Source organism: Cuculus canorus, chromosome 26, assembly GCF_017976375.1.
Source record: "Cuculus canorus isolate bCucCan1 chromosome 26, bCucCan1.pri, whole genome shotgun sequence".
NCBI classification, from domain to species: domain Eukaryota; kingdom Metazoa; phylum Chordata; class Aves; order Cuculiformes; family Cuculidae; genus Cuculus; species Cuculus canorus.
Window position 1 is genome coordinate 2,903,743 of NC_071426.1, and position 20,436 is coordinate 2,924,178.

Genomic DNA, 20,436 nt, shown 5'->3' on the forward strand with positions numbered 1-20,436 from the left:
GCATTTCTGTAACTTTATTGACTAGCTTTATTGCACATACTCATTGAAGCCTCCATTATTTTACCCACCCAAGGTTTCCATAATTATTTTAAATGTAAGTTAAAGATAACCTTCATTCCCATGATTTATTTTTTTCCCCCCATTCTATATTTTAAGGTTCTGAATCACCCAAGGAAGACAAAACCCCTGAACTCATACGTGTAGACCATGCGGCATTCAGGGAGCAAGCCAGAGGGTGCTCTGCAAGCATACTGATACTCTGCACAGAGAGAAACATCATAATCATTAACTTTAAACCTCAGTGGTCACTGTATTAAATAGGTGAGACTGCAACTTTAGCTCCATCAATCATCATTTAGCCTGTTGACCGGATGAGAAAGCTAGATTGCTTGAAAAAGAAAAATCAAGCCTTCTTCTTCACTTCGCCCTCTTCCTTTCCTGCTGCTTCTTTCTCTTCCTTCTCCTCACCAGCCTCCTCAGCAGTCTCCTGAGCCTCCTCGCCGTCTTCAGCTGCTGTTTCTTCCCCTTCTCCTTCCTCTTCCTCACCCTCTTTGGCCTCTTCAGATTCTTCCTTAGCACCTTTGAAAGACAAAAAAAAAAGAACATTTCACATGGATGCATTGTTCCTAATCTCAATTTAGCAGGAGCCAGCGTACCCACAACCCTTCCACCCCACGTCTGGATGGCAGTCAGGCGAGCACGGTGGGACTGGCAACGTGAAAGCAGAGAGACTTGCATCGAAATTGCAAGGGAGAACAACAAAACTACGCAACCATCTTCTCCTAGAGGGAGCAAAACACTTTGCCTTGAAGAATATTGAAGAATATTGCCTGTGGACTCATTGCTCTAAGACTTATCCGAAGACCAGAGTAGGAAAAGGAATCTTGTCCTTGCTCTCTAAATGGCTCTTTAGCTGCCATTTCTTTATTAATAATCTTTACGCTAATAAAGTCCTTGAATAGTTCAAAGGCATTTCTGATGCCTTTTGGTAAAATCCTTCAGGGCTCTGCAACTTAAGTTGGGGAAAGAAACTCTGGAAAACATTCCTTTTACATTTATGTTAAAATATTAGCTTGTTAAATAAATTATGAAGTAGCAAGGAAGCAGCATGTATTTCAGTTGAAGAAGAGAACTACCTAGACCCCAGGCAATAGATATTGCTATCACTGAACCCCACAGCTACATCCACAGACATCAGCTGACGTTCCCGTTATCACAGGCTACTCCCTGGGAATTAGTATTTAGGTCAGGATGTTCTTGTTCCTTCTTTTTGAGGATGTCTGTAATAACTAAGCATTGTTTGCTGCCATATGAATATATCACTACATGCTGATAAAGTATTATCATTCTTGGTTTTGGAAGCTTGAATGGAAAAAGCAGCCAGTGATTTCCAAGGGAATAGAGCAAGTGTGCTATAAATCTGCCTGATAATGAATGTTTACCTTAGCTTCTATTCAATATTCAGGGTTCTCTGCTTAAAAGCTGTGTTTAATACCAAGATCCTTTGCTTGTGTGAGCAGATAATGAGAGCTCTAATAATTGGACATAATCATCATCATGATTTCTGGGTTTTACTCCATATGATGATCTAGATGATCTTTAAGGTCCCTTCCAACCCAAACCATTCTATCATTCTACAAGCAGGGTGAAGCATGAAAGAGAAGGCTTTGAAAGTAACTCTAAGTACCTTCCTCCTCTTCTTCAGCCTCTTCACCTCCTGCTTCTTCCTCACCTTCCTCTTTCTCTTCCTCCTCACCTTCTTCTGCAGGGGCTGCCTTGGCTTCTCCCGCTTTAGCGGCCTCAATTGTTTCCTCTATTTCAATCTGCTCTTCCTGGACGTGGCTGGAGTAGTACGTGGGGAAGGTACGGGTTGTCATCAAGTAGGAGCTGGACTGGAGACCACTATAGGCAGACCTGCCAAAAGTTGGGGCAGTCTGGGTGTAGCCACTGGTGATGCTTCCAACACTGGTGAAACTGAGTCTGGTTTCTTCACCTTCCAGCAGTTTCCTAGCAGGAAAAATAAAAAGCAAGCAGAAACGACTTAGTTCTGCTGCAGCAGGGTTCAGATCTGGCTATTGACCAAGATACTAGAACGCTTCGAGCAGTGCAAAACTATCCCATAATGAGTTACTACGTGGCAGTGCCACTCAATCTCTGAATAATTTGGAAGTCTGAGGTACTTGTTATAGGCAAATTAATACTTTTCCCCCATTATTTCTTCTAAGAGGGAAGAAAACTCTAGGATTTGGTTCCCAGGGGAGGTAAAGATAGTGGTATTTTAGCAGCCTGTAGGGTTGCGTAGAAGAATGCAGACATTACAGTTTGGTGCTGTGTTTAGGTATTAGGCAAGGTTTAAAGCCACTTTCTCAATAATCCCCCTTGTGGCTTTCATAGAAACTCTGTTTTGGCATCTGCCCTTTCTCACAGTATCTGGGACTAAACATTCCACAGCAGCAATTCTGCCGTAAAATATTTGCTTTGCAGGAGACTGTTGCTGCGAGTTGGAAAAAAAAAAGCCTGATCTTCAAAGCATTTAAGGGATTTCCAGTTTTGAGAACACAGTATTAGGATGTTCCACTGATATAAAAATCTCCTCACTGTAAATACAGAGCAGGTATTTTGCTTTAAGCAGTATTTAACCCCAAAAGCACTGCTTCTTCCACGAAGAAGACAATGGAGAAGACCTGATTAAACTCTCAACATCTATCTATAAAAATTACAGCTAGAGAAATGATAAATAAAACAGATACTCTCGAATGGGAACCCGATTTGAGATCTGACTTACTAACACATTCCCCATCATACCTATATGCTGCAATTTCTATGTCCAGGGCCATTTTCACGTTGAGCAGATCCTGATATTCCTTCAGGTACCGAGCCATTTCGCTCTTCGTGGTTCTCAGCTCGTTCTCTAATTTGTTGATTGTATCCTGTTGGAAATAACAGCATAAAATTTAATTCTCCCTTGTCTAGCATGAATACCCTGTAAGGAATTTCTCCAATTCTCTTAATTTAACCTCGCTCTAGGAGACAAACGAACCGCTCCAACTCCACCCTCAGCCAAAAACGCACCGTTTACCAAATCCCACCTTTCCCTGGCAGGTTTTTCCCACCCTTACATCTACACCTTGTTATTCCATCCTCCAAGAGCCCAATTTTCTGCTATCCGAGGACCAAAGCATGCAGGAAATTTGCGTAGTGCTTCATTTCAGATTTACCCTCTATCGCTATTCCTGTTTTTAGCTGGAGAATATCTTTTTTTTTCCCACAAAGGGGTAGTTAAGGCTTTATGAGCATCTACATAAATGATGTTTTATGCATTAGACTCTGCTGCATTTCGCACTACGGTTTTAGGACACCTTGGGGGTTTGACTCTGAGGTATCGTTACAGAATCTAGGTGCACACTAGCAGCGTCCCCCCACCCTAGGGGACCCCCCAAACCTCCCCCCACCTGCAAGGCAGAGATGTCAGCGCTCTGCTTCTCTTCCAGCTCTTGCAGCTGCTTCTCCAGCGCCTCGTTCATCCCACGGGTGGCTTCGATCTCCAAGGTCTTGGCTTTGAGGAGGCGGCGGCTCTCGGAAACCTCATCCTTGGCTGCGCGGACAGCATCCGTGTTCTTGGCAGCGCTTTCGCTGAGGACGGTGAAGCGGCTCCTGAACCACTCCTCGGCGTTCTGCATGTTGCGAGCCGCCAGCTTCTCGTACTGAGCTCGGATATCTCTCAGCGCAGCGGAAAGATCGGGTTTAGCCGACACGTCCATCTCCACCGAGAGATGCGCGTATTGGATCTGCGCTTGCAGCTCCGCCAACTCTTCTTCGTGCACCTTCTTGAGGAAAGCCAGCTCGTCCAGCAGGCTGTCCACACGCTTCTCCAGCTCTGCCCGTGCCAGGGCTGCCTCGTCAGCTCCTTTACGCACCTCCAGCAGCCGAGCCTCAGCATCCTCCCTGCTCAGCACCTCCTCCTCGTAGCGAGCTTGCAAGCCTCGCAGCGTCTCCTCCAAGCTCTCCCTCTCTCCTTGCAGCGCCTGCTTCTCGCTCGTCGCCTCCTCGGCTGCCAAGCGCAGCTCGCGGATCTCCTGCTCGTAAAGAGCTCGGAAACGAGAGGGTTCGGCGTGTTTCTGCCTCAGCACTAACAACTCAGCCTCCAGCACCTTATTCTGCTGCTCCAACTCGTGCACCCGCTCGATGAAGCAAGCGAAGCGGTCGTTGAGGTCCTGCAGCTGCGCTCGCTCTTGGCTGCGGATGGACTTGAGGTCGTTGCTGATGGCAGCGACCTGGCTGAGGTCTAAGCTGTCGACAGAGTGCAGGAGGGAGCCCGAAGCGCTGGAGGTGGCGTAGCTCCGCCGCACCGACACCGAAGAGACGGGAGCGGAGAGGCTGGAGTAAGCGGAGCGAGCGGAGCTGTAGCCGCCGGCGCTGCGCATCGCCGAGACGTGGAGCCGGGGGGTCTCGGTGTAACGCCGCTTGTAGGAGGGGAAAAACGGGTCGTAGCCGTACGAGCTCATGGTGGAGGAGGAGAAAAGGGGGACCGCAGCTCCTCTGCGCGGAGGGAAGAGCGCCGGCAGCGAGTATTTATCGGCAGGGGAAGAAAGGGGAGGGAGCAGCGGCGGGGAGGAGCCGCGCGGGGCTGGGGAGGAGCGGGGAGGAGTCATAGGATGGTGGGGAATGGAAGGGAAATGGGAGAGTATCTGGGGGTGGGGAGGGATGAGGGGATGGGGAGGGATGGGGAGGGATGAGGGGATGGGGAGAGATGGGGAGGGATGAGGGGATGGGGAGGGATGGGGAGGGATGAGGGGATGGGGAGAGATGGGGAGGGATGAGGGGATGGGGAGGGATGAGGGGATGGGGTGGGATGGGGAGGGATGAGGGGATGGGGAGGGATGGGGAGGGATGAGGGGATGGGGTGGGATGGGGAGGGATGAGGGGATGGGGAGAGATGGGGAGGGATGAGGGGATGGGGAGGGATGGGGAGGGATGAGGGGATGGGGAGGGATGGGGAGGGATGAGGAAGGGTGGGGGATGGACAGGGATGAGGGGAGGGAGAGAGATGGGGAGGGATGAGGGGATGGGGAGGGATGGGAAGGGACCCAGAGGGGTTGGGGGATGGAGAGGGATGGGGAGGGATGAGGAGGGATGGGAGATGGAGAGGGATGGGGAGGGATGAGGGGAGGGATGAGGATGGGGAGGGATGAGGGGATGGAGAGTGATGGGGAGGGATAAGAAGATGGGGAGGGATGAGGGGTTGGGGAGGGATGAGGGGATGGGGAGGGCTGAGAAGCGATGAGTGGATGGGGGAGTGAATGGGATGGGGAGGGGTGGAGAGGGATGGACAGGGATGGAGGGGAGGGAGAGGGATGAGGGAATGGGGGAGAGGATGGAGGGGGGAGAAGAGATGGAGGTGGGGTGGGATGGAGAGGAGTGGAGAGGGATGGGGGGAATAAGGAGGGATGGAGAGGATGGGGAGGGATGGAGAGGTGCCCCCTCACCTCTCAAATGCCCCACTCACTGCAGGTGCCCCCCTCACCTCTCAGGTGTCTCATCACCTCACACCACCATATCTGCAGGTCTTCCCCTCATCTCAGGTGCCCCCACCACTTCTCAGGTGCCCCATTTGCTTCACAGCACCCTCACCTCCGGTGCCCACCGTGCTTCAGGCATGCACCTCACCTCTCAGGTGCCCACCCCACCTCACACCACCCTTGCTTCGGGTGCCCCCCTCACCACAAGAGATGCCAATCAGGCACCCAACTTGCCTCTCAGGTGCCCACCTCCCTGCAGGTGCTCATCTCACCTCACCTCTCAGGTGTCTCTTTCACTTCTCAGATGCTCTCCCTCACCTCACAGCTGGTGCCCCCCTCAGTTCTTAGGTGATGCCCAACCCATCGCAGACATCCCTCAAGCCTAGCTGCCACCCACCAGCCTGCCAGGATTCTCCGTAGCACCCTTTATATCCCACAAGGCACCCTGGCAGAATCATAGAATCACCAGGTTGGAAAAGACCTCTTGGATCATCAAGTCCAACCATGGATCATTGAGTCCGAACCATAATCCCTGGGGAGGACATTGCCAATCCCACCTTGTGACCAGGATCACAGGGAGAGTAGGAGCCCTCCCTGTGTCTCAGAACCTCCATATATATGAATAACGGGTTTTTTTCCTTCAGTTTGCCATTTTCCCGAGGCGCGTGTGCTCTTCCAAGTTCCTGCTGTCCTTACCGTGCTCTTCGTTGCAAGTGGTTCCTAATAACCAGGTAATTACATGAAGGAAGAAACAAATTCAAGGCATGATTTGCAGTCCTAGCAGAATACATTGATATCTCGTTATCCCGCCTTTCTTCCTCTGTTCCTTGGAATTCTCCAGAGGCAAATCTGTCTGAGGGTTGCACCACAGGGATTGAATGTTTGCCCTTGCCCCGTTTGGCGACAAAAAGACTGAAACTGGGCTGCAGCTACCTCTGACCTGGGTTCTTGGCCACTGGTTCATTAACACAAAAGAGTATTTATGCAGAAGGGACTTATCAGAAGTAAGTTAGGAAAATATTGAGCACAGATTTCTTTGGATGCTCAAAAAGGTGGTGTGAATGTGTCTCTCAGAGTCAGAAGTGTGAATTTATTACAAGAGAAACTCTTTAAAGTTGTTTTCATAGAATCATAGAATCATAGAATAGTTTGGGTTGGAAAGGACCTTAAAGATCATCTAGTTCCAACCCCCCTGCCACGGGCAGGGACATCCAACTAAATCAGGCTGTTTGGAGGAAGGAATAAATATAAACATGGGCTGGAGGACACTTAATGAGAAAGATATCCCACAAAAATGCTTAGATGCTTGGTAAAGGAAGGGGAAAGACGGTCATATACATAAATTACATGGTATGCCTTTCATTAATTGCAATAGTACTTAAGTATTTTTGGCTTAAAGATATGTTTGCTTAATACCCGTCATCTACTAAAGGTAGAGCAGGGTTGATTTAATTGTTTACTACTGTAATCTAGTAATCTCAAATAGAACATTTCCTGCTCTGTGGTGTCGTTTGGGCAGGTTTCGGGGTATGTGAGTATAAGGGATATTGAGTTGTGAAGGGCAGTGGCCTGTCGGAGGCAAAAAGCTGGATGGGGTTAACTCTACCAAGGCTTATGCATCTCTACATCACAATAGAGCTAATGAGAGACTTTATTTTGCAAATCACAGAATAATTTGGGTTGGAAGGGACCTTAAAGATCATCCACTTCCAACCCCCTGCCGTGGGCAGGGACACCTCCCACTGGATCAGGGGCTCCAAGCCCCATCCAACCTGGCGTTGAACACCTCCAGGGATGGGGCAGCCACACTTCCCTGGGCAACCTGTTCCGAGGCCTCACCACTCTCATGGTGAAGAAGTTCTTCCTTTTATCAAGCCTAAATCTGCTCCTCTGCAGTTTATACCTGCTCCCCCTCACCCTATCACCACAAGCCTTAATGAACAGCCCCTCTCCAGCTTTCTTGTAGCCCCTTTCAGGCACTGGAAGGATCTAGTGTTCCTGTAAAGGTCAATGGATTGCTTTCAATTTACAAGCAAATGAGGCTTCTACTCGAGATGTTATTCCAATTTCACAATGCAGATTTCAGAAGCAGTGGCTTTCGTGCATGTTAGAACAACGATGCATTATTCAGGCACTGAATACTCCAAGTACAGCCCCACAGGTGACCTTTTATGTGCTGATACATTTTAGCTTGAACAGCAATTGGTTGTGACTTTTGCCCAAAAGAGGTGGTTTTGTGCAGGACCCAGGGAAGGAAAGAGCAACGTGGAGCTTGTAGCAGATAGCAAGATTCACGGCAGGCTTGGTTAGCGATTCAGGGAGCTTCTGAACATATATTTTTGTGGGATCATGGAATCATAGAATAGTTTGGGTTGGAAGGGACCTTAAATATCATCTGCTTCCAACCTCCCTGGTTACTCTACTAATGCAGACTGACAGATCTTGTTTTATGCCGATGGATTTATGCTAAACTCCCCTACATTCAGCTTGAGCATAAGATTTAATTATTAATGGTATCATTTATTACATCATGTATTAATAAATGACTATACCTCACCTTCTAAAAATAACTCCACTTCATATCCCAGGAAAATGAGCTTCGTGATTGTAGGTTGTTAATATTCTTTCTCATTTTTTTTTTAGAGAGGGAAAAGGAGTAGAAAGCCCCTTCCTTTGCCAGCAGTGTGTGCCAGGAAGATGGGATCTGCAGACAGCCCTGCAGTGTTGAATTTCAGTGTGACTCAGAGGTAAAGTTGAAGCTTTTTTACTACAAGGAAAACTACTACTGAAGGAATCCTACTTTGGAAACTCATATTTCCAGGTACAAAGCAGCGCCAACTCTGATTTTCCCATTCCCTTTGTCTCCCTTTTGTTGTTTTTTGACATAATGCGGAGGACAATCCAGCCCCTTGCTGTCTTATTGTTAGAAAAATGATTGAAGTAGTAGTGAACAAAGGACCAGGGTAAAGAGTGGCTTCCAAGCGGAATTGAATGGTCTGTGCCATTAGTCTCGTCTTTGTTTAAGGCTGCATTAACAAAAGTGGGCGGGCAGTCACTGGAGAGGAGCTGAGTCACCCAACAGCTTAGCATAGTGTCCATCTGCTAAAGCTGAAACTGCTCGCTTGCTGTTTCTGGTAGGTGTGTCATGATTCCAACTAGCACAAACCTTAGGCAGAAGGATCGCAAGTCCAAATTTACCCCTTGAAAACCTCATCTTGGCTGGTTGACCTGGGTAATGCAAATTATCGTGATGGATGGTACAGAAATAACAGTAGGGATGGGATGGGATGGGATGGGATGGGATGGGATGGGATGGGATGGGATGGGATGGGATGGGATGGCAGCTGTGCGGTCACAAGCAACTTCTGCGCGAGCAACTCTTGGACAATATATTCCTGTTGGTGCATTTTCCTCTGCTACATACTATGTGATTAACATATACTCAATCTACGAAGGGCGTTTCCTCAAGGGAGAGTTTAGGATAAAGGAGAGAGATTGAGATGAGATTTTTTTACATTTCTTAGTAAGAAATGTTTTGCTGTGAGGGTGGGGAAGCCCTGGAACAGGGTGCCCAGAGCAGTGGTGGCTGCTCCATCCCTGGAGGGGTTCAAGGCCAGGTTGGATGGGGCTTGGAGCCCCTGATCCATTAGAAGGTGTTCCAGGGGGTGGAACTGGATGGGCTTTGAAGTCCTTTTCAACCCAAACTATTCTATGATTCTGCAATTCTATGAAGCCTAAAGAGAGCTTCTGCTTAGTTTAAACTTCCACAGAAACTGAGCAGCTCTAAGTCAGAAAAGCAAAAGCGTTGTTTGTCCTTTTTTTTATTGTTGTTGTTCTTGTTTCTACTCCATAAAGACAGAGCTCAGAGAGGGAGGAATCAGGTGGGAGATAGTTTTATTGTGTAGTGCATCATCACATTTTTAGATGATGTATAAAAGGAGGTGTTAACAGCCGATCATGCATGGTACCTACACTCAAACCAGGCAGCTGAGAGATATTATGCATAGTAAAGCATGATTAAGCATCTTTCCCTCCTAAAGTTCTGTAATTGTTAATAAATTTACTGCAAATTAAAAAATCAACATATTGGCATTCAGTGGCACCGTGTTTCATGGATTGATCGATTTTTTTTTTTTATTGGTGAGATTGATCAGAGCAGTTCTGAAGGAGAAAAGGTAGAACTGGAAGAAGTCCAGTGTAGCAGTCAACGCTTTGTGCCAGTATCTAGGGAATGCAGTACGGTCGAGGTACTGTAGGACCTGTCCCTACAGGTCCTTTTATCGATCTTATCTCAGAGAGGAAAAGCTGCAAAAACTGAAAATGAGAATTCTCGTGCAAACTCCTGGAAACTACTTCTGAGAAAAGCCTGGTTGAGGATTTTGAAGTTGCTCTATAGTGTTTTTAGCTGCTTCTTTCTTTAAAAATTGTAGGAGGGCAGGAACCCTGAAGATCTTTCTTTGGGGGTTATTCTTGTGCATACTGGGCTTTCTACATCTGTCTGGGCTCCTTTTAAGTTCTGACTCTATGCTGAACCCACTTGAAAATCACTGTTGTACGCTACTAGTGCTTTGCCTGTCAGGGGAATATTTCCAAAGTGACGAGTCCAAAGTAATGCGTCCTGTTTTCTTTCCTTTGTCCTGAAGGTAGGAATCCAGATCTTATGTATACATCCGAAATTAAATCAAAATCTCTGAATTAATTGAATTGAAATGTGCAAATGAAAATACTCCCTTCTGCCTAGATTCTCTTTATCCTGCTCCACTTTTATGAATTGGAATGAATCATAGAATACTTAAGGTTGGAAATGACCTCTAAGATCATGAAGTCCAATGACTGACACAACCCCACCGTACCTTCTAAACCATGCCCTGAAGTGTCACGTCTAGACATTTTTTGAACCCTTCCAGGGGTGGAGACTCCACCACTGCCCTGGGCAGCCTGGTCCAGGGCTTCACCACTCTTTCACTAAAGAAATATTTCCCAATATCCATTCTAAACCTCCCCTGGTGCGACTTGAGGCCATTCCCTCTCATCCTATCCCTCGTTACTTGGGAAAGCCCTGCACCCACCTCACCACAACCTCCTTCCTGGGAGCTGCAGAGAGCGATGAGGTCTCCCCTCAGCCTCCTCTTCTCCAGACTAAACAGCCCCAGGGCCCTCAGCCACTCCTCATACGACTTTGTCTCTTGTGTTTTAGGAAACCTGCTTCCTATATTCCAAACAACCCTTTTCCTATGAGACAACACTAACATGAATTGCCAAAGCCCACATGGAATTTTGTCTGCAAGGACTGAAATGCAGTTTCAGGAAGACACAGAAGAAATGCTAATAAGTGTTTAATTTATTTCATTTGAACAGCTATTTGCTTTGTTTGTGCCATACACAGTGAGTGCCTGAGCAGCTTTCATTATTTCATTATTGCTTACACCAATTCTGTTTTGCTGCATACAGTAACACTAATTTGCTCACTTGGAACTTGTTCCGTCTCTTGATTACAAGAGCTAGAGGAGTCAGCCAGCCACTTCTTTCATCTGAGCTTGATCAACGAATGCTTAATTAGAAGATTCATTAGCTTTGTTTACTCTTTGTAACAGGACTCCAAGCTAGGGCACAAAATCTGATGGCAGATTCCTCCTTGTAGTTTCAGGGGTTAGTTGTTAGCTCCCAGAATCAATTAAATAGATGTTCTGCTTTTGTTTGATTCCAGCAACTAAGCATAAACAAGCAGATTCTTGGACAAATAAAACTCTCCTACTTTGTCAGCTGCAAAGCAAGGGACTTGGTTTGAAAAAGCCATCTCGTTGTGATCATCCTCTCATTTGCAAGGTCTCATTGCTTTGAATGGGTCTTCTGCCAACATGAAAAGTAAAGGCTTGGACTCCAGAGTGTGCAAAACCACATCAGAGGGTTGGTGTAAGTTGGCACTGGGCTCTTGGCTTCCTTGAATTCCTGCCACTTACGGCTACTGGATAATCTGGGCTTCATCTTTTCTTTTTGTCTCCTTGTGAATTATCTTACCTGCCTTAAAGCTGTCACCGAAAAGTGGTGGTTTATGATGCTGTAAAATACAAAAGAATAATTGTGATGGTTCTCAGCTCAATCAGCTCCTGATAAGTTGCAACAGAGATTCCTCTTTCCACTCCCTCATGTGATTTGATGAGTTATGGAACACAATTCTTATTCTGCATTCATTAGTATTAACTCATCATTCTTAAAGGTTGTAACATCCCATTTGCACTGGATTGTGCAAGGCTGGAATCGGTCGGGTGGATCTGATAGTACATCATAGAGCGACTGGCAGGCACACCATGTAGGCATCCCATAGTTGTAACATGCTGGGGTTAGGAGAGAGAATCGTAGAATCATAGAGTAGTTTGGGTTGGAAGGGACTTTAAAGATCATCTAGTCCAAAACCCGCTGCCATGGGCAGGGACACCTCCCACTGGATCAGGGGCTTCAAGACACATCCAACCTGACCTCGAACACCTCCAGGGATGGGGCAGCCACCGCTGCTCTGGGCAACCTGTTCCAGGGCCTCACCATCCTCATAGTGAAGAAATTCTTCCTTATATCTACTCTAAATCTGTCCCTCTCCAGTTTATTCCCATTGCATCTCGTCCCGTGTGGAGTTTTATTTGAGGGGTATATACTGTAAGAACATGTGTTTGAGCAATTATAGTTATAATAATAAGAGATATTTAATATTCCTCACGTTTTTGAAGTTGAATGCTCACATCAGCAGCAATATCCAGAGGCAAGCAGTTTAAATGTTTCCCTCTTTTCCCATTTCTGCTGACCATATATTGGCTGCGCCGGGTCAGATTAGTTCTGTTCATGATACAGGGAGGTAGAAGAGAGGAGATTGCATTTATAATACAGTCGAGAGCATGTGAAAGGCTGATCATGCAGTCAGAGACTCTATTTCCTTCCAAAAACTTTGGAAGACTCTATTTGCTTCCAAAGCATTGTTTGTCTGACGATAAAGGTAAAATGTGCGTCAAGAAGAGTATTTATTGCATGCACAATTAAAAGGCAGAGAGATTTTATATCTGTGCTCTGCAGGGAACTTAAGCACAGTCTGAATTCCCAGTTACCTGGATATTTGCTTCCTTCAATTCCTGCATCTGGATGAAGAACTGAGGAACGCTTTCCCTACAACTCCACTATTCTTTAAACCTTTGGGAGATTTTTCTCCTTGCTGCATATGCAGCAATACAATTTGTGTGCACAAAACCGCCTCTGCCTTTTAGTATGTGTATGATCTTCCCCCCGCGCAGATGTGCAAGCATTTCCGAGCGAGATCTAAGCATCCCGTAATTTAATACTCTGGCATGTATTGCTGACCGTAAAACACAGAAGGAAAGTGAGCAATAAAGCTGTCTGACTGTCGTACCGCAGTGTTAAGTTTCACAGCAGCAAGAAGTTGCCCAGCTCTGCAGTATATGAATAAAAATTACTACTGCAGCCAGTGCTCCTCGTTTCCTACATCAGATCTTCCTGCTTACCTCAGAATCTTGGTATTTGAGGACGATAGTCAAGGATTTATGCAGAATGGTATAGAATACCATAACCCATCGTCCTGGTTTTGAGCTAATATCACTTAATTGAAGCATTAGCAGAGGTCGGCAGGGATTTGATCTCTGGCGCTGCTCCTCCTAGAGAGAAAATGGCTTTGCACCACTCTCATGCATAGATTAAATTGCTAATGATACAGCCCGATTGAGGGGCTCTCATGGCACGTGTTTGCTGTGAGAACTGATTTTTTTTTTCAATAATACTAATCATAGAATCATAGAATATTTGGGGTTGGAAGGGACCTTAAAGATCATCCAATTCCAACCCCTGCCATGGGCAGGGACACCTCCCACTGGATCAAGGCCCCATCCGACCTGGTCTTGAACATCTCCAGGGATGGGGCAGATGAGAAGTTCCTGGTTTTTCTTTTTATTGGTGCAGGGTTTTTTTGAGGGAAATAGAAATTTCATTTCCATGAAAGCTATTGTTGGGTTTTTTTCTTTCTTTTTGAGGGAGGATTGCTCAGAACTGGAACCCTGGCACTGAGTCAAGGGCAGATCTTGTGGTCTTTCATTGCTGAATCATAAAAAGATTGAATTTTTCAGGGTTTGGAGCTTTGGCAGGCTCCCAGGCTTTTGTCCCATGCTGCTACGTCTGAACAGCTATAATGTTATGTGACAGCCATCATCTTCTATGATTAGGAAGCCTAAAATCTAGTTAGTCCATAGTATGGGAGAATCATCTCAGCCTGGGAATAATCTCTGTTTTGCTGTTGTGATAAGTGTTTCAGGCAGCCCTGTGGAGGTATAAAGGAACACCTTCTGCCTTTGGGCACTCCGCGCTGCTCAAAACAGAAGGCAAGAGTTGCTTAGATCAGCATCTATCATACTCTCTCTTTTAACATATCTGCTATCCTGCTGATAAGCTCTTAGCCCTTTCTATGCCTGGTGGTGAAAACAGAAACGGTGAGGTAGATATAGCTGTTCCAGACGTTTTGTTTGCATATTCTAAGCATTTGCAAAGTGTTTACAAGAATAAATCTTTCCTGATTCCTTTCAGTTGGCTTATAACCATATATTTCCTATTCGTTAAATGTATATTCAAATGTATGTTCCTTTCCAACCCAAACTATTCTATGATTAACTCTTCTCACAATCTTACCCTCTGTGTAATCGTATTCACTGGGCGTGTTTGTTCTGTACTTACTTGATGTCAGTAGCAGTTTGGTGCCTCTTTTGCTGGAAATCTGGACTTTAAGGACTTCCAGTTCTAGTATTTTCAGCCCTTGCATCGTCACTCTCTTAGATCCTCAGGTTAGCAGAAACTTGTAGCATGAATCTGTCTTTTCATAGAATCATAGAATAGTTTGGGTTGGAAGGGACCTTAAAGATCACCCAGTTCCAACTCCCTGCCATGGGTAGGGACACCTCCCTCTGGATCAGGCTGCCCAAGGCCCATCCAACCTTGGCCTTGAACACCTCCCAGGATGGGGCAGCCAGAACTTCCCTGGGCAACCTGTTCCAGGACCTCCCCACTCTCGTAATTACTCCTAATTCAGAGTCTAAGTTTGCCCCTCTCCAGTTTACACCCATTGCCCCTCATCCTATCCCCACAAGCCTTTGTGAACAGTCCTCTCCAGCTTTCTTGTAGACCCTTTCAGGTACTGGAAGCTGCTCTAAGATCTCCTCGGAGCCTTCTCTTCTCCAGGCTGAACAACCCCAACTCTCAAAGCCTGTCCTCGGATGGGAGGTGCTCCAGCCCTCGCATCATCCTTGTAGCCTCCTCTGGACCCATTCCAACAGCTCCATCTCCTTCTTACGTTGAGGATTTTGTGCAAGAGAAATAAATGTATTATTGAAATAACAGCTTCAGAAGCACTCGGGCATCTCTAACTAACCAGTCTCAGCATGGTTATTTGTCAATGCCAGAAGCTACTCAGTCATTTGGTTTAGTTACTCCAAAATCCCAAAGGGATGTTGTGGCTGTGGAGCTGACGGCTGTGAGCGTTACCTTCTCAGTAATTTTCTGCTTCCTGGCTGGCAGCAGAGATGGGAAATGTTGACTTGCATCAGCCCCAGTAATTAACCAACAGGGCTGTGGGACATCGTTTGCGTCTTCTTAGCTGGTCCATTGCAATGGGGATGAGATTCCTGCAGCAGTTGAGAGCATTGCAGTTTCTAGGCCTTCACAGTATAAAAAAGAACTAAATCTTCTGGGGTTTGCTGACTCACAAACACAGCCATCAATACTGGCTAGAAGCGGTATTAACTTTGCTTTTGAAGGCGAATAACCTGGCCATTTATTATGAGGTAGGATAAAGCACTTGAGATGGTGCTGTAGTGAATAGCTTTGAGTAGGCGGGAATTGGGGAAGACGCAGTAGACAGATATATCCTTTTATCTTTTTTTTTTATGCCTCTGTTGATGGAATCCATCAGAGGATGTTTGTGAAGCTATAATAAGCATATTTCAAAGCCTAAAGCCAAACTGAAAGGTCATGTTTCACCTTCCAATAGAGCAGTCAGCGCTACAGCAGAGCTGGGCGGCAGCGTAAAAGCGATTTGTTTGCACCGAAGGGTTTTATGGGTGGATTCTCCCTGCCTTCTGCTTTGTGCAGATGGGATGAGCTGTGGGAAAGCTGAGAGAGAGCTCTCTGGCCTACACTACATTAGTATAATGGTTATATGTCCTCGAACAACACCCCATTTCTGCTGTACGGGTATCAAAATGATTAAATAGATGGGAACAAGAAATGACCAGAAGACATTGTAGCAAAGGGTTTCCAAGTATGTAATTCACTAAACCATCAAACCAGAAGGCTTTTGTGCCAGTTTGAGGCGCTGTGCTTACATCAGTTCGTGCTTTCTAAATCCAACTAAGATTCTTCCTTCCAGTTGCATGCTTTGAACTGGAATTCCTGGAAATTTTCATTTGGTAAGGGACAAAACCACAGGATAAAGCACTGCTAATGTCTTTGGGTTACTGCATCACACACTGTGACAGAAGGAGAGCGTATTGCATCTCCCAGGGGCACCTCAGCAGCGGTACAAGTCGTGGATGAGCTGTCGCTGGGTTTAGAGGAAAATCTCGTTTGCATGTGTTCCTGTTGTAGTGTTGGGAAAGGTTTTCTTTATGTTCATGGGCTAAAAAAGCCCTCTTGTGTCACAGCAAAAAGACATCTTAGCGCAGACAAAAAGTGGTTCGAACTAGATTAAAGGAAGACATAGAATCACAGAATCATAGAATCATACCATAGTTTGGGTTGGAAGGGATATTAAGGCCCATCCAGTTCCAACACCCTGCCATGGACAGGGACATCTCCCACTGGATCAGGGGCTCCAAGCCCCATCCAACCTGGCTTTTGAACACCTCCAGGGATGGGGCAGCCACCACTGCTCTGGGAAACCTGTTCCAATGTCTCACCACTCTCATGGTGAAGAAATTCCTCCTTATGTCTAGTCTAAATCTGTCCCTCTCCAGTTTATACCCATCCCTCCTCGTCCTATCACTCCAAGCCTTTGTGAACAGCCCCCCTCCAGATTTCTTGTAGCCCCTTCAGGTACTGAAAGCTGCTCTAAGGTCTCCTTGGAGCCTTCTCTTCTCCAGGCTGAACAACTCCAACTCTCTCAGCCTGTCCTCAGATGGGAGGTGCTCCAGTCCTCGGATCATCCTTGTAGCCTCCTCTGGACCCATTCCAACAGCTCCATCTCCTTCTTATATTGTCCTTGAGTGTAATCTCAGGCACGTCAGGTATCCTCCTGAAATGAAGTTGCAGGTCCTCTGCTCTAGAAAGGAACAGAGGCTGAGTCTTCAGTGCCTTGGATTTCCAGCAAACACTTTTCCTTTCCAGCTATTATTTGCCTAATTACATCGCAAGTGCTTAAGAGCAGCTGTCTCTGAATTTATATACACCAAATGTCAGCAGACCGATGGGGACTGTACAATGTGTGGTGGCATTAATGAAAATACAGCATAGAAGTAGCATTTCTTGATCAATTAAGACAATGGTTTATCATCTTAAGGAGGAATATGCTTTAAAAGATTTCAGTGAAGACATTTGCACCAGCTCTACGATGTCCTTGTGCTTTTGAAGTACTGGGGAGAAGATTTGAAGATAGCTTTTTATAACTTTATTTCCAGAGTGGCTACATGCAACGTGGTTTTAATCTTTCTTTTCCGTTTGAGTGTAGATAATAAAGAGGAAATTGTCACGTTATCCACAACATCTAGGAACACGTGTAACCTTCTGTAAGGCTACGATGCTCCTTCTGTTGGGTTTGTTCAAATCATTTGTACTCCTTTCCCCTAATCTGGGCAGAGAAGTGGCGCAAGCTGGGTCATTCCTTTACCCAATATGATCTTTAAATCTGATTTCGTCTGAAGTTTTGGTTCAGACCGATGAGTCTGGAGATCAGACGTTAAGAAAGTGGATTAAATGCTATGAGTCTGCAGATTCTGCTGAGGAGAGAAGCCGTTCTGGCAGCTTGCAGCCCTGGAAACAGCAGCTGCTGCAGCTCCACGCAGTCAGGAGGAAGCAAATACCTTTATTTCTCAACACCGCACAGTCAGAGAGGGATGAGGGTGCGTTTTCGGGCTGTGTCCTCACCGTGTATCTGTGTGGGATAGCTGAGGGGGAGAAAAGAGAAAGAGAGGAGTTATTTCTAAGAGTAATATGCAGCCTGATGAGTAAGGCAGGAGGAAACCAATGGAGTTCAATACCCCCGAAGTTTCACGCTGCTGTGTTTAAAGAGGGAAAACAAGAAACGCATTGCAGATTTCATTTAGGCTGGCCAAGACTGTACAACCGCATGGAGGGCTTGCCTTGAGGGGCAGAGTTACTAGCCGTATAATCTGATCTACATCATTCCTTCAGGAGGCTTGTCATGCCTCAGAGCAGCCTGCAGTGGGCTGAGAAATGCTGGGCACAGTGGGAAAGGGAAAGGTTGCAGGAAGGATGAGTTCTGGATTTGCAGTTCCCTGGGGGAAGACAGCAGTAGTTTGGTGCTCCGTCTGCTCCTCCAGCACCTCCTGCTGGGAATTTACTCCTCCCAGAGCTGCAATTTAGGGGGAGATGAGAGAGCAGAAAGCGTGCAGAAGCTTTTTTTTTTTTCTGGACTTTCCAGGGAAGGAGATGGAATCTGCCTGCATGAGGTCTAATATTAGAGTATTGTGTCCAGTTCTGGAATCCTCAACATAAGAAGGAGATGCAGCTGTTGGAACGGGTCCAGAGGAGGCTACAAGGATGATGCGAGGGCTGGAGCACCTTCCATCCGAGGACAGGCTGAGAGAGTTGGGGTTGTTCAGCCTGGAGAAGAGAAGGCTCCAAGGAGACGTTAGAGCGACCTTCCAGTACCTGAAGGGGCTACAGGAAAGCTCAGGAGGGACTGTTCACAAAGGCCTATAGTGACAGGACAAGGGGCAGTGGGTATATACTGGAGAGAAACAGAATTAGAGTGGACGTAAGGAGGAATTTCTTCACCATGAGGGTGGTGAGACACTGGCCCAGGTTTCCCAGAGCAGTGGTGGCTGCCCCATCCCTGGAGGGGTTCAAGGCCAGGTTGGATGGGGCTTGGAGCCCCTGATCCAGTGGGAGGTGTCCCTGCCCATGGCAGGGGGTTGGAACTAGATGGTCTTTAAGGTCCCTTCCAACCCAAACTATTCAATGATTCTATAATAAGGGGTTAGTACTGGTATATTAGCAGCAGCAACAGAGGCAGGTGCAGCCCAAGGGAAAAACTTAAACAAAGCTTCTCTGCATCCTTAGGGAAGGATGAGATACGGTAAGGGGGGATCTGACCTTTTGCAAATGGAAAAAGAGGGAGCAAACTCTCTTGCATCAGCCCTTGGCATGTCCTCTGCCTGTCACTGCAGGGATGCGATGGTAGGACCCTGCGCTGCCTTCCCTGTAGTGGGAATTTATGGATTGCTAGTGGCTTGCTGTAAGCAGAGAGGGGAAGGAAGAGGGAGAAAGGATTGTTTGACTAGCTGCTGTCAAGTGCTAGTCGAGTGGAACTTAGAGAAAGCATTACTCAGCCTGCCTCTTCCCTCCTCCCTATGGGAAGCTGCTGCTTCTGCAGCAGGTCCAGTTTCTGGCAGAAGTTCAACACTGCACCAACTTTCAAGCAAAGAAGAGGAGGGAGGAGGAGAGTCCCGCATAGAGGAGGAGCTACCATGTCTCAAGCTCCCTTTGGCCAGAAGCCCAACTCCTGCAAGCAAGGAAAGGATCGGAAAGAACAAGTCTCCCCTTTCCCACTCAGCAGCGATGCCCACTTTGCCCTGGTTTACATAAAATTAACAAGTTTACAATGGCCTTGTTGCCTCCAGACTCCATGCCAAGAGGTAATGTTTGTGGCTTATGCTACATAAAACTCTCCTCAAAGTAGCCAAAAATTATGCAACAAAATGGGATCATAGGGTTATCCATAGGATCAGAACAATTATCTCCCAGGAAAGGTTTATTTTCCCCCTAAGTGTTCTGAGAGAAGGGACAAAGTAAAAACTTAGGGGAAGAGAGGAGAAAAAAGTTCACGCTCCCAGAAATATCAACAACACCCGAAAGGAAGATGTTAAATAAGGAATGGAAAGGTAGGATGGATATGGATAGGAGGACATCAAGACAAGACAAGCAAGCAGCCTCCCTTGCTTCTCTACAGCTTTTGCCGAGCGCTGGTGTTCAAGGCAGTGTTTGTGGGCAACAAGTGCTTCTCCTCACAGGAACTGAGCCCAGTTCTGCAGTGGGGAGAGCCCAGTTTCCCACCAGTCAGTGTGAGGGGATCAAGTTCTCTGCCTGTCTTTGCACACTGAGCAACTCCCGTCAAAACAAAGCATGCGATTCCTTTCTCTCGTGCACATCCTGAAGGAGAGCAGTTCCAGTTGTGTCGGTCTGGACACACAGAACTATTTGGCCCTTCTTTTTCCTCTTCTGTCCTAGGACAGTTGCTAAAGTCAGTGATGTGGAGTTATGTGAGAATGATAGAATAGTTTGGGTTGGAAGATCATCTTGAAGATGGTCTTAAAGATCACCCAGTTCCACTTCCCCTGCCACAAGCAGGGACACCTCCCACTGGATCAGGGGCTCCGAGCCCCATCAAACTTGGCCTGAAACACCTCCAGGGATGGGGCAGTCACCACTGCTCTGGGCAACCTGGGCCAGGGCCTCCCCACTCTCATGGTGAAGAAATTCTTCCTTATGTCTGGTCTAAATCTGCCACTCTCCAGCTTATACCCATTGCCCCTCATCCTGTCACTCCAAGCCCTTATGAACAGTCCCTCCCCACCTTTCTTGTAGCCCCTTCAGGTACTGGAAGGTCGCTCTAAGGTCCTCAGAGCCTTCTCATCTCCAGGCTGAACAACCCCAACTCTCTCAGCCTGTCCTCATATGGGAGGTGCTCCAGCCCTCAGAT

At 46.8% G+C, this 20,436-nt stretch overlaps 1 protein-coding gene across 2 annotated transcripts; it reads right to left on the reverse strand.

Annotated features, from left to right (window-relative positions):
- On the reverse strand, positions 1-4,612 carry NEFL (neurofilament light chain). Of its 2 annotated transcripts, none has more exons than XM_054088967.1 (4): positions 3,453-4,612; positions 2,806-2,930; positions 1,757-2,007; positions 1-579 (listed from the first exon to the last, which is right to left on the reverse strand). In XM_054088967.1, the coding sequence occupies exons 1-4, from the start codon at positions 4,503-4,505 to the stop codon at positions 404-406; spliced, it is 1,605 nt and encodes a 534-aa protein (XP_053944942.1). In that variant the 5' UTR covers positions 4,506-4,612; the 3' UTR covers positions 1-403. The 2 variants fall into 2 exon arrangements, with proteins under 2 accessions (XP_053944942.1, XP_009569736.1); XM_009571441.2 differs by having other exon boundaries at positions 1,688-2,007; positions 3,453-4,610.
- Between the last annotated feature and the right edge of the window lie 15,824 nt (positions 4,613-20,436).